Source organism: Heterocephalus glaber, unplaced genomic scaffold (genome assembly GCF_053883595.1).
Source record: "Heterocephalus glaber isolate CG9 unplaced genomic scaffold, H.glaber_assembly_v1.0 deba00001429, whole genome shotgun sequence".
NCBI lineage: Eukaryota > Metazoa > Chordata > Mammalia > Rodentia > Bathyergidae > Heterocephalus > Heterocephalus glaber.
In genome coordinates, this window is record NW_028258294.1 from 23,171,212 (window position 1) to 23,185,876 (window position 14,665).

Below are 14,665 nucleotides of genomic sequence, written 5' to 3' on the forward strand. Positions count from 1 at the left end.
CTCCCTAGCTACTATCTTGGTCAAACTCACCATCTACATTATCTTAAAAACCTACAAAACTCCAGCTTCTGCCCTTTTTCTTTGATGACTTCTAAAGTTTAACATGATCTGGGCCCTAGTAGTCTCTAACCCTAAGGCTTTCCTTTCTCTCTCTCATTCATTCCATGTCAGCAGCACTGGTCATGCTCTTCTTTCTATACATCAAATTCCCATCTTTGAGCCTTTAAATTCTTTATTCCCTATGCCTAGAACACTCTTCACTCAGATACCCAGAGTTGCACTCCTTCACTTACTTTAAGTCTTTGCAGCAATGTCACTTTTTCCGGTGAGAATTAGCTGTGGACCCCAAAATACTCAAGATCCCCACTACGCTCCCATGGAATATATAACTTTTTAATATACTGTATCATTTATTTAGTTATTTTCTCCCTTTATTGTTTTTCATCCCTACTCAAATGAAAGTTCCATGCAGGCAAATGATTTTATGTTTTGTTCACTAACAGAACACAAACACAGACACAGACACTACTCACATTAAAATATTGCCACTGCAAAGTAATACTATTACACAAGGTAATTATATGCCTGCATTAAACATTTATTACATACCTCTTCTGCTCCTGTTGTTTTTGATGATATCTGTGTTACAGTTTCTTTTAATTTATTAGCCTTTTCAAGTTGGGCTTTAAGTTTTACAGCCAGTTCCTTCAAATAGAAAAGTAAGTGTGACATGCTATTTAATTCTCCATTACAGAATATTATAAATTCACACAATAAAAAGAAAACAGTATAACAAAAAAACCATATCACCATCAACTAACTTCAATCACCAACACAGAGCTCAGTACATATTATGTTTTAATGAAATTAATCTCAGTTACAAACACTTCAAATATCTGTGGCATCTGAAGGTAAATCATTTCAAGGTCATATATTTTGAGGAAGACAAGGAGATGGAGGAAACATAACCTCAAGAATATTTTTATAATTCTTATATAGTGTAAACACCCAATACTTAAAATTTCAATTATTTGTGAGAAGGAAGCCATCACAAGATTTAACATATGATTTTCTTTATTGTTGATAAGTAATTTAGAAAAAAATTTTGAGTATATTTCATTTTGACTCTAGAAAATCTATAGGAATTCATATAGAACAAATGACATATAAAGCAATAAACAAACTAGGCATGGAGGCATATGCCTGTAATCCCAACACTTGGAAAGTTGAGGCAGGAGAATCATCATGAATTCGAGGGCTGCCTAGGCACTACATAATGAGTTCAAGGCCAGTGTGGGCTACATTGCGAAACCTTGTTTCAAAAAAACTGAGGGAAAATTTAAAAAGCAATAAACCACAAAGTAATAAAATAAATAAATTTATATGATATAGCATAGCATGTTCCACTACAATGGCTCCATGAACACATTTTTTAATCTAAGAGTTTCCTACTAGGTGACCTCTCTTGTACTATTTTAACTAATTCTTTTATGCTTCCAAAACTCAAGCTTTATTTTCTTGCTATTGCTATTGTTGCTGGTTTACCTCTTAACCTTACTTTCTTGCAATTGGTGGTGTTGCTCTTGGTTTATCTCTCTCAGCAATTTCTGATCTGAGCTAAAGTGTTACCAAGGACCAGATTCATATAGAGCAGCATATGCAAGACATGCCTGCTACTAATCTAATAGACATAAAAACTAATAAAAACAGAAATATCTTATTGGCTACCTTTTGTTCTACTAAAGAGTACTATACTGATAGCATACAAAAACATAAGTTTAATGAAAGATCGCTCAGTTTGAGTTAACTATACATAAATATGACCATAAGTGGCTCTATGGTATCATAGCATGGAAAGCTATCTAGCTTTTACTATCATGAGCAATTCAACATGACAGTATAACAGGCATATAAAAATATAATGAATGAATAAATAAATAAAAGTAGCACTTAACCAATCATCCCTATTTCTATTCAATCTGAGGTAAATCAGTCTTAAACATTATTATAAGAATTGAATGTATGAATCCAAATATAATGTCTAATACAGTATCAAGCACAAACATCATCTTAAATGGTTGAATAAATGAATCAATCATATTTTCTTAAGAGCTCATTTTTAGGTTGTTAAGTAAATTATTTTCAGAAAGTAAGAAGCATTAATAAATAACTAAAAATGTCAAACAGGAACATCTTTAATTCCTTCAAATATGTTCCATAAATTAACACAGAAAAAGTCAACAGAAACAATAAAAATTAAAGCATGTAATTCTCTTGGATCATAAATTTCAAAAATCTGACAAAGGAGATATTTATTTAGAAGACATTATTCTAACATTTAAAGAAATACTCAAACATTTAAAGTATTAACAAATGGCAATTATTTTCAAAGTGTGCCATATCCACACTATTGAGGTACTTCCAAAATTACTTATAAGAAGTTAAATATTTAATCATTATTCTCCAAAAGAACAACATATAAAGAGCCTTACCATATTCCCCATCATCTCTGCCTTAATAATCTTGGCTCCCAACTTGTTCTTCTCATCAACACTCAGGACATGGATGGACTCATCCTCTGGACTAAGTTGGAACAGGAAAGATCAAGAGCATGTGAAATACAGGTGCAAGTAACAACATCAAGGCTCAAATTTCATCTTAAATGACCTCAATAAAACATTCAGCACCAAAAAGAGATCAAGATTCTCATATGTAAAAATTGGACTCCATGTTCTACCATAAATCCATCAATACTTCAAGGTTCTATTACAGAGCCATTATGACCTATGGCAATTATAATAATAACTGACCAAGTCCCAGGAACAAGGAGATAAATAATATAAAAATCAACTATTCTTTATCATTTAATTATTCCATCCTCATTCTAAAGCAAAAACACCAGAATCAGGCCACAATTCTATGTATCTTGGGTATCTCTTCTCAAAGTGATAATCTAAGAAACTATAATCTGAAGATATGTTTAGCCACATTCAAAGAATAAAAGCAATGATCACGTGTCCTTTTGCAAAGTCAGCCCAGAATTAATCAGACACATTAACTTAAAACGAAGAATATCTGGCCTATACTACAGAAGCCTCACAAAAGAAAAGAGAAATTTCCAGGCAAGGTCACACTCCCCCAGCTTACTGCCCTAAAAAGGATTTAAGGCCACAGAACATAGAGGTTCTGAACTCAGGCAGAGCTTGAAGGATTTCTGAATAAAAGAGAAATAGCTAGGACTTCAAGAATTCCAAGGCAGTTACAGCTCATTGAACAGAGTATCAGAGTGAGAGAATCCCAAAGGATTCCCCTTGAGTATTCAGGAAGAAAGCAACTATAGTCAGGGAAAGAACTATTCCAAAGGATTAGAGGAACAGTATTCAGCACTCCTGGGAATAGTGCCCGGTTCCATCAGCCAGGCTATGAAACCCCATAATTCAAAAAGTACTGAGTAGAGTATCCAGGGTGTTGCTTCAATAGTGGGAAATAATAAGCCCTAGACTAAATGCTGCTCTAGGTCCACCTAACAAATGTTAAAAGCAAGAGTCAAAAAGATCAAATGGTTTCCAATTAATTATGTCCCCAGAACCAGTGCAAAAACATTTATAGAAATTCCAAAAATGCCAGCACCATACATGATAAAAATATGTGATACCTAGTATTAGTATCCAAAATAGCAAAATTACAGATTTGAACTTAATTACAACTTGAGTATTCCTAATCAAAAAATCTGAAATCTGAAATGCTCCAAAATCTGAAACTTTCTGAGCACTGACATGATGCTAGAAGTGGAAAATTTCAAATTTGATCTCATATGACAGCTTGCACTTGAAATGCAAGCATACTAAAAACATATAAAATTACTTTCGGGTTATGAACATAAAATATATATCATAACACTTAGGTCCCATCCCCAAGGTATCTTATGTATATGCAATTACTCCAAAACCTGAAAATATTCAAAACTCAAAACACTTCTGGTCCAAAACATTTTGGATAAGAAAGACTCCACCTGTGTATCAGTAATAACATTACATATAAATGGTCCAAATACCTAAATTAAAGGGCAGGAATTTTCAGATGGATAAAAAAAGGAAAAGTCAACTATAAAAAAAATTCTGTAACTATAAAGACATAAACATGTTACACATAAAAGAACAGAAAAAAGATACAGCATGTTGACTGACAAAATACAATTGAAATGTCTACTATTATATTAGATAAATTACAGTACATAGCCAAAAAATATTAATAAGGAAAAACAGGGTCATTTCATAAGAAAAAAGAGTAATTCACCAAAAGTATATATGAAACCCTAAATGTCTATGTAACTAATAATAGAGCTTCAAAACGAAGCAAAACCTGACAGATGTGCAATGAGAAATAGACAAATCCACAATTAAAATCATATATTTTCACATCTTTCTCTATACCTGAGAGAATAAACAGAAAATTGGCAATAATATGTAAAACTTCATTAAATCATTAAAAAGTGTCTTCAGAAAATCCTCAACTATTTGAAAATTGAATAACATTCCTATAAAGTAACGAACAGGTCAAAAGAGAATCAAAATGAAATTACAAAGTATTTTGAACTGAACGCAAATATAAATGCAGTATGTTAGAATGTGTGGAATGCCACAAAAGCTTTACTTCAGATGAGCACATATAAAAAAAAAGAAAAATCTCAGCTTATACCCAAGAAAGGAGAAAAAGAAGAACAAATTAAACCAGTATAAGCAGAATACAAGAATTAATAAAAAATCAAAGTGGAAATACATGAACTAGAAAATTGCCAGGCATGGTAGGAAACATCTGTAGTTTCAGCATCTCAGAAGGCTGAAGCAAGAGGATCATTTGACTCCATGAATTCAAGACCAGCCTGGACAACATAGCAAGACCCTATATAAAATAATAACAATAAAAAACTTCAGTGAAAACAAAAGCAGCTTTTCAAGAAATTCAATAAAAACTATACACCTTTAGCCTGGCTGATCAGGAAAATAGAGACACAAATTGTCAATAGACAGGTAACATCGCTACACATTCTAAGCACTTTACAAAAAGATATGCAGATGGCAAATAAGCACTTGAAGAGATACTCAAAATCAGTAGTCATTAAGGGAAAGGCAAATCAAAGCCACAATGATATATCACTACAAATCCAGTCAAAATTAAACAGATGATCATATTCTTCTAAGGATATGGGGAACTGGAGCTCTCACACTCTGCTGGTAGAAATGTGAAATGATACAACCACTTTGGAAAACAGTTCAGTATTTTCTTATTATTTAATTATACAGGTACCAAGTAATCTTGCTCTCCTAAGTAGTTATCCAAGGGAAAAGCATATGTACATGAATGTTCAGAGGAGCATTGTCATAGTCAAAAACTGGAAACAATCTAAACATGCCAACAGTAGAATGGAGAAACAAACTGTCTTATATCTATCAATCAATAAAAAGGAACAACCTATTAATATATGTACCAATATGGCTGAAGCTCAAAATAATTACATCGAGTGAAAAAAGTCAGAACTCTCCCTGAAAAAAAAGAGTGCATACTATATGATCCAATTTGTATAAGACTTTAAAAACGCAAACTTGTACATAATTAAAAGAGAGCAGCTAGGTGATTTCTGCAAGTGGCGGATGGTGGTGTGGGAAGAGGAAAGATGGAGAGTACCGGGAGATTCTTTGGAATAATAGTTTCATAAGAATATGCAGTCTCAAAACTTAACCAAACTGTATACTCTCTCTCTCTCTCTCTCTCTCTCTCTCTCTCTCTATATATATATATATATATTTATATATATGCAGTTCATCATATAATTTATATCTCAATAAAGTTGTTTTTAAAAATCCTCAAAGGAAAGCAATAAAGTTAAAGGCAGAACATATTTTAAACACTATCATCAGCTCCAATATAAAGGATATATCTACATTACTACCAGTTTTCCTGAATTCCTAGGCTTTATCTTACTTTACTGAAATTAACCTATGTTCTCAAAATACCCTCCAAACAAAGAATAGCAAAATATATAACTTAAAACTCAAACCAAAAATTGACCTATTAACCATGTATAGAAACTCTTTTAAGTTGTGAATTCTTTGCCGTAAAAAATATATAAATATTTTAACACATAGCATTTGTGTTTTTAAAAATGCCACTATCTTTGCTATAGCAGCCACTTCTCATATTGGTAATAGGAAAGGCAATACTCTAGTGTTTAGACTAAGAAACCTATGGTAAGGCAACATTAGAAAGTAATATATTTTCCTTCCCCTCATGTTCTTTCAATCTGTATTTTAAAACCAATTAAAACAAACAGGGACACTGCATAAGTATGATCAGAAGAACATTATAACTTTTTATATGCCTCTATGGATTGAGTTATTGCTTATATCATAAGTTGTACTTTCTGCATGAAAATTTTTTCAGTAATTTTTTTCAAATTAAATTCTGAGGTACATGTCATTTTCATTGTATTGTAAATGTTATTTATTTGAATTGTCAGTTCGATCATATTTCTGTAATTTTTTACTTCCTACTCAACAAACTTTTTCTCAATTTGCCTTCTTTCTTATACTCTGCTTTGAAAAATTTACCGTACTTATCCATTAGGTAAAAATTATAGATACTAGTGAACTTTTTGTATGTTTGTATAATGCAAAATAAAATAATCACAGTTCACAACCTTTCCAAAGAAAATCAGTTCAATTTTGTCCCCATGAAGTCTACCTGAGCTAGGTTCTACCTTTCAAACTACTGTTTCCTAAGTGAGAAACTTCTTTGCTGCCTTTCCTTCTGCCTTTTCTGCCTTTCTTTACTTTCCAAGTACTCAAACACCTGATCAGATTTTCCTTTCCAATGAAATTTATGTCTATGTCATCTATTTTTTATCTCAACATTAACCAGCTAAGAGGAAGGTAAAAATGTCTAAGGTGGTTTCCCTGATATTTCTCCAAACTTCTGCTATAGAACCATTCTACACAAGATTTCCTCCTAAACTGTTATCGAAGGGTAAACCATCTTGCAAGCAAACATAAGTTTAATAAAATCAGAAGAACGAAGGACTAAAAGCCTTTCTTCAAGTCATCACTTCTTTTGAGGAAGGGACTTTAGGGATATTGATATTAACACAAACTACTATATCAAATATCTACATGGAATTAAGATTATGAGATATGGGTAAAAATGAAAGTATAAATATCCACAGACAATTAATCAAATTCTGCAAACTTTTCATCAAATACTAAAAGTTGTGTCTTTATAATGCCAGTTGTTTCCTTTTTCTTTGCAAGAAATGGTAAACCCCTCTTAGTATTATAAGAAAAGGAGTTTTAGAGTCAGACTGACATGGGTTCAAATTCAGACTCTGCAATTTACCAGCTTCACTGGATAAGTTATCTTAACCTTTCCAAGGCTATAAAATAAAGAAAATGATTAATACCTACTTTCATATTATTGGGATGAAGTATAGAAATATAATTATAGTAACTGCGTAACATAATGATATTGAAACACAGTATCTACCCTCGACAATTATTTGTTCTCTTTGTCACTGACAGCCAATTACTGAGTCACAGGAGAATCTTCCAAACAGTTGTATATTCACCATACCTAAAATCCAATGATGTATTCTCTTTCAACAACAACAAAAACAGGTTAAAAATAAGAATGCCTACAGCTGTGCAAGTACAAGGAAGAACCAAATCTTTCCAGAACTTTTAAAAAGCTTCATCACTGGCTCATGGATGGCAACTCAAGCTCCCCCTCTCCTTCTGTACATTCACTCCTTTGATTCAGAACTTCTTGTAAACTACAGCCTCCTCATCAGAGAATTTACCTCAAATCTGTTCCATTTTTCAGTCTAACCTTCACACTATCTCTGGAATCTTTTCAAAATACAAATCTTATCTGTTTATACTCCTTGAGATTATTTCTTACCATTCATAAAAAAAATTAACTCACAAGCATGACTTCTGGAGCCATTTACAAGGCAGTACTTCTAACATTCCACCTGTCTTCCTCTTCCTCAACCACATTTTACAATTATTGAGAAGCTATTATTTGCTAAGCACGCTAATAGAATTTAGAGATACAGACCAGGAGATATATCCTGCTCTTAGGAAGGCAACACATCACACATTCTAAACCACCACTTGCATACACTCAGTTACATCACGCTATTCTCATATCTCCAGTTTCCCCCTCCAAGTTGGTTGTCATTTCCTACTTACTAATAAGTTCATCCTTCATAAAGACCTCACAACTTTGTCTATAACTTTCCAGAATCCAAGTACCATAGTATTATCCCAGAAGAGCTCACTGCCCCTTCCAAAGTATAACTACTGTTAACTGTAAATACCTATACTTCTACTTATAACTTATGGTACTTTATGTACCATATCTGTTTAGATTATCTATATGACTGCCTCTCCCATGATAAGAGTTCCTTAAAAGAAACTTTGTTATAATTATTTTTATACCACCAGATCTAGTAAATAAAAGCATTCAGAAAATATAAGATGAATGGAAGATCAAATGCATGAGTCATTCTAACAGGTATGAAGTGCTATTTTCAATGCAAAAATAATCACCCCTTGTTACTCCATTCCTTGTTATACTGGTCCAGACACATTTTTTCAAATTTGAAAATTAGTGAGTCTGTTCTCAATCTTTCAGGATCCAATGATTACTTAAGAGAAATATGAGATGCACATGGACCAACAATATTTGGAGTAATTTTGTTCGGAAGGTTCCTCAAAATGTGGGCATAAAAATAAACTAAAATCAGTAACAAAGCCTAACAACAAGAGGCTAGCTCAATTTTGAGAGGTGTATGTATGTGAGCCAAATTGTTACAACACACTTGCCTCATCCTGCCACTTCAAAGCTACCAAATTCTTTGTGGTCCTTATTCAGACCAAGAGAATAACCAAATCTAGAGATTATTCGTGGAAAAACATTGACCTAAGTTGCCAAGAAAGAATTTCTGAATTTTCTCTCCTCCCACTCACAATCTTCAGCCACATTTTCCTCTTCTTACAAATATTTCTACCCATGGCTAATCCTCCTATCCGTATGAGTAAATTGGATCCCACACTGACCCATACTAACTTCAAGATCATGTGGTCACGCGGAAGACGACGAATCAGCCCGCTGCAGACAGGCAGGTCTGTGCACGCCCTACCGAGGTCCTGAGTCACGCAGAAAACCCCGAATCACCTCGCTGCAGACAGGCAGGTCTGCCCACACCCTGCCGAGGTCTCCAGTCCCAAGGAATACACGCGGAATTAGCCCGCTGCAGATAGGCAGGTCTGTGAACGCCCTACAGAGGTCCTGAGTCACACGGAAGACTCCGAATCAGCCCGCTGCAGACAGGCAGGTCTGTGCACGCCCTACCGAGGTCCTGAGTCACTAGGAAGACACCGAATCACCCCACTGCAGACAAGCAGCCACCTGATTCCACATTACCAAGGCGCAGAGGACACCAGACCACCAGACCAAGGTACTGAGTCCCACTGTTGCTGGTCCACAGGTAGGGCCTTCTGAGCCGTCGTCCCCCTGCTCCTGGTCCAGAGGAAGGGGCTTCCCGGTCACGATCCCTCCCGCTGCTCCCAGCCCAGAGGAAAGGGCTTTTGGGCCACCTTCTGTCCCGCTGCTCCTGGCCCAGAGGAAGGGGCTTCTGGGCCACCATCCTTCCCACCACTCCCAGCCCAGACATAGGGGCTTCTGAGCCGCCATCCCACTGCTCCTGGTCCAGAGGAAGGGGTTTCCCGGCCACCATCCCTCCGGCTGCTCCCAGCCCACAGGAAAGGGCTTTTGGGTCACCATCCCTACCGCTGTTCCCGGCCCCCATCCCACCGCACCCACCTCAGAGGAGGTAATCCGTGCAGGCGCTAACAGCCCCCTGGCCCAGTCGAAATGAGAAAACACATAAATCTCAAAGCCAGACTTCCAGATCACCTACAGCAACCCCAAAGGGAAATGAGATGGAACACTCTGATATTCAACCACCTGGACCCACTGAACTGGCAACAAAAGGGGATCTGGAAAAAATGAAATCAGAAATAATTTCTCAGATAACAGGAGAAATTGTGTCCCTAGTGTAACACTTGATTAATAAATCTAGAGAGGAGATCAGGAACATGATGGAATCCCAACATAAGAAACAAACGGAATTCATAAAACAGATGCAAATAGATTTCCAGGACATGAAAAACTCCACTGAAAGTCTACACAGCAGAATGAGCCAATGTGAGGGCAGAATTTCAGATACAGAAGATAAGATTGCAATTAGTGACCAGGAAAAGAAAAATTGCTTCAAAATTATAAGGGAACATGAGAAATCAATCCAGCAGCTGCTAGATGATGCAAAAAAGAATAACATAAGACTGATTGGGCTCAATGAAGAAACAGGAGAGAGTGCAGATGACATAAAAAAATCTCTTCACAGGAATAATGGCAGAAAACTTCCCAAGCAGGGGAAAAGAGCTTGACATACAGATAACTGAGGCATATAGGACTCCAAATAGCCTTGATCAAAAAAAATCTACACATAGGCATATAATTGCTAAGATTCCAGAAACACAACAGAAGAACAAAGTTCTCCAAGCACTCAGAGAAAAGAAACAAATCACATACAAAGGAAAGCCCATCAGGATCACAGCAGACTTCTCAACACAAACCATCAAGGCAAGAAAAGCTTGGAGTGACATATTCCAAGCCCTAAAAGAACACAGCCTCCAACCCAGATTGATGTACCCTGGAAAACTATCTTTCAAAATGGATGGAGAAATAAGATACTTTCATGATACAGAGCACCTTAGGAACTTTGTGAATACCAAACCAGCACTCCAAAGAATTTTACACAATAGCCTAGGAACAGACATTGAGGATCACAACCCCAGGAAGCAAAGCAGAATGAACCCATCTGGCATGACAAGAAATTAAATGGGAAGGGGGAGAACCCAACAAAAAGAAAAAGTCATGGCAATGACAAGTCAATACGTTTCAGTTATAACCATCAACGTTAATGGACTCAATGCACCAATCAAAAGAAATACACTGGCAGAATGGGTCAAGAAGCAAAATCCAACAATATGCTGCATACAAGAAACACACTTCATTCAAAAGGAAACTCATAGACTGAAAGTTAAAGGGTGGAAAACAATACTGCATGCAACAGGAACCCAAAAAAAAGCAGGAGTAGCTATCCTCTTGGCAGATCAAGTAGATTTCAAACCAACACTGATGAAAAGAGATGAAGGACACTACATCCTTGTAAAGGGAAGAATCCAAGAGGAAGAGATGACAATCATAAATATCTATGCACCAAACACTAGTGCACCCAACTATATAAAACAAATACTAGTGGACATGAAAAGTCTTACATGTACTAATATAATTGTAGTGGGGGACCTCAACACCCTACTGTCACAAATAGATAGATCAACTAGACTAAAAATAAGTAATGAAATACTAGAACTCAATCAAACTCTTGAACAAATGAACTGAACAGATGTTTCCAGAGTCTTCCACCCCACAAAATCAGAATACACATTCTTCTCAGCTGCACATGGGTCATTCTCCAAAATAGACCACATACTCACACATAGAACATGTTGAAGTAAGTGCAAAGGAATTGAAATTATCCCCTGTATATTATCAGACCATAGTGCGATGAAATAGGAGATCCATAGCAAAAGAAACTCAAAAAATTTCATAAACACGTGGAAATTGAACAACACATTTCTGAATAACCAATGGGTCACAGAGGAAATTAAAGAAGAAATCAGACAGTTCCTTCAGTTAAATGACAATGACAATACAACATATCGGAATCTATGGGACACAATGAAAGCACTCTTACGAGGGAAATTCATAGCAGTGAATACGCATATTAGGAAAACAGAATGAGCCCAATTAAACAACCTGATGCTGAACCTCAAGCTTCTAGAAAAAGAAGAGCAGGACAACCCCAAAGCTCATACAAGGGAAGAAATTATAAAGATCAGAGGAGAAATCAATGCAATGGAGACTAGGAGAACAATAAAAAAAAATCAATGAAGCCAAGACTTGGTTCTTTGAAAGAATCAACAAAATTGATAAACCTTTAGTCAACCTTGTCAGAAAAAGGAAAGAAAAGGCCCAAATCCATGCAATTAGGAATGAAAAGGGTGAAATTACAACAGACCCAGCAGAAATCCAGAGAATCATTAATACCTACTTCCAGAACCTATACGCCAATAAGATGGACAACACAGAAGAAATGGACAGATTCCTAGATACATACGAATTACCAAAGTTGAATGAAGAAGACATAAAAATTCTGAACAACCCAATATCAACCAATGAAATTGAAAATGTAATTAAGAACTTATCAACTAAGAAAAGCCCAGGCCCTGATGGCTTCACTGCTGAATTCTACAAGACATTTAGAGAGGAACTGCTGCCGCTACTATTTAAACTCTTCAATGAAATTGAAAGGGAAGCAATACTCCCAAATTCATTCCTGGAAGCAAGCATCACCTTGATCCCCAAAGCAGAGAAAGACCCAACTGAAAAATACAACTATAAGCCAATCTCACTAATGAACATAGATGCAAAAATCCTTAATAAGATACTGGCAACAGAATGCAGAAGATCATCAACAAGATCATACACCCTGATCAAGTGGGATTCATCCCAGGGATGTCGGGATGGTTCAATATATGCAAATCAATCAATGTAATACACTATATCAATAGAGCCAAGGACAAAAACCATATGATTATCTCCATAGATGCAGAAAAAGCATTTGACAAAATTCAACATGCATTTATGATAAAAACCCTAAAAAAAATTGGAATAGATGGTCTCTACCTCAAACTGATAGAAGCCATCTATGAAAAACCAACAGCCAAGATCATACTAAATGGACAAAAACTGAAATCCTTCACACTAAAATCAGGAACAAGACAAGGATGTCCACTATCACCACTCTTGTTCAATATAGTTCTGGAAACATTAGCCATGGCAATTAGACAAGAGAAAGAAATAAAAGGAATAAAGACAGGAAATGAAGAAGTCAAATTGTCATTATTTGCAGATGACATGATACTCTATATAGAAGACCCCAAGAACTCCACCAAAAGTCTTCTAGACTTAATAACCAAATTCAGTCAAGTAGCTGGTTACAAGGTCAGCACACAAAAATCAATAGCTTTCCTCTACACGAATGACAGACTCACTGAGAGAGAAATAGGGCAAATAATTCCTTTCACAATAGCATCCAAAAAACTGAACTACCTAGGAATCAACCTAACAAAAGAAATCAAAGACCTCTTCTCTGAAAACTATGGCACTCTGAAAAGAGGGATTGAAGATGATATCAGAAAATGGACACACATCCCCTGCTCCTGGCTAGGAAGGATCAATATAGTGAAAATGGCCATACTTCCTAAACTGCTATATAAATTTCATGCGATTCCAATTGAGATCCCAGCAGTATGCCTCACAGACCTCAAGAAAACAATCCAAAAATTCATTTGGAGCAAGAAGAGACCCAGAATAGCAAAAGCAATTCTAGGTAACAGAGACATGGCAGCGGGTATCACAATCCCCAACCTGCAACTATACTACAAAGCTACTATGATAAAAACAGCATGGTACTGGCAAAGAAACAGACTTGAGGACCAGTGGAACAGATTAGAAGATGCAGAAACAACTCCAGACACACTCAGCCATCTCATCTTCGATAAAGGAGCCAAACACCCTCACTGGAGGAAAGATAGCCTCTTTAAGAAATGGTGCTGGAAAAATTGGGCTTCAACTTGCCAAAGATTCAAACTAGACCTATATCTCTCCCCATGCACTAAACTAAAATCAAAATGGATTAAAGATCTAAATATTAAAATAGAAACTCTGAACCAGTTGGAACAGAGGTTAGGTAGAACCCTTGAAGACATCAGTGTAGGAAAAGATTTTATGAACAAAACCTCAGTTGCCTGTGAACTAGCACAAACAATCAACAAATGGGATCTCTTCTTATTAAAAGGCTTCTGCACAGCAAGAGAAACCAGCAGTGTGAAGAGACAATCCACAATGTGGGAAAAAATCTTCACCTGCTCTTCCTCAGACAAAGGTCTACTATCTCGAATCTATAAAGAACTTAAAAAGATCAGACCTCCCAAATTTAAAGACCCAGTCCAAAAATGGGCATCTGAAATGAACAGACATTTCTCACACAAAGAAATACAAATAGCAAATAAATACATGAAAAAATGTTCAATATCACTGGTCATTCGAGAGATGCAAATGAAAACAACACTGAGATTCCACTTCACTCCAGAAAGAATGGCTGCCATCATGAAATCAACCAATAACAAATGCTGGCGGGGCTTTGGGGAAAGAGGAACCCTGCTCCACTGCTGGTGGGAGTGTAGACTGGTGCAAGCACTGTGGAAATCAGTATGGAGATACCGCAAAGAACTAGGACTGGAAATCCCATTTGACCCCGCTATTCCACTGCTGGGGATCTTCCCCAAAGAATTAAAAGAATCACACCACAGTGATACATGTGCACCCACGTTCATAGCAGCACAGTTTGTGATAGCTAAAACTTGGAAACAGCCCAAATGCCCATCAACTGGAGACTGGATAAAGAAAATGTGATTTT

General features: G+C 36.2%; 1 protein-coding gene across 7 annotated transcripts in view; it reads right to left on the reverse strand.

The window, feature by feature from the left end:
* The window catches only part of Cwf19l2 (CWF19 like cell cycle control factor 2), a 268,444-nt gene that overhangs the window by 226,929 nt on the left and 26,850 nt on the right, over positions 1-14,665 (reverse strand). For all 7 annotated transcript variants that reach the window (XR_015451556.1, XM_087212140.1, XM_087212141.1 and 4 more), the window contains exons 9-10: positions 2,493-2,583; positions 610-705 (exon numbers count right to left, since the gene is read on the reverse strand). Coding sequence is in view for 6 of the 7 variants with exons in the window: in XM_087212140.1 (XP_087068266.1) it covers positions 610-705; positions 2,493-2,583 (187 nt within the window). In the remaining variant the exon portion in view is untranslated. The remainder of the gene's footprint in view (positions 1-609; positions 706-2,492; positions 2,584-14,665) is intronic.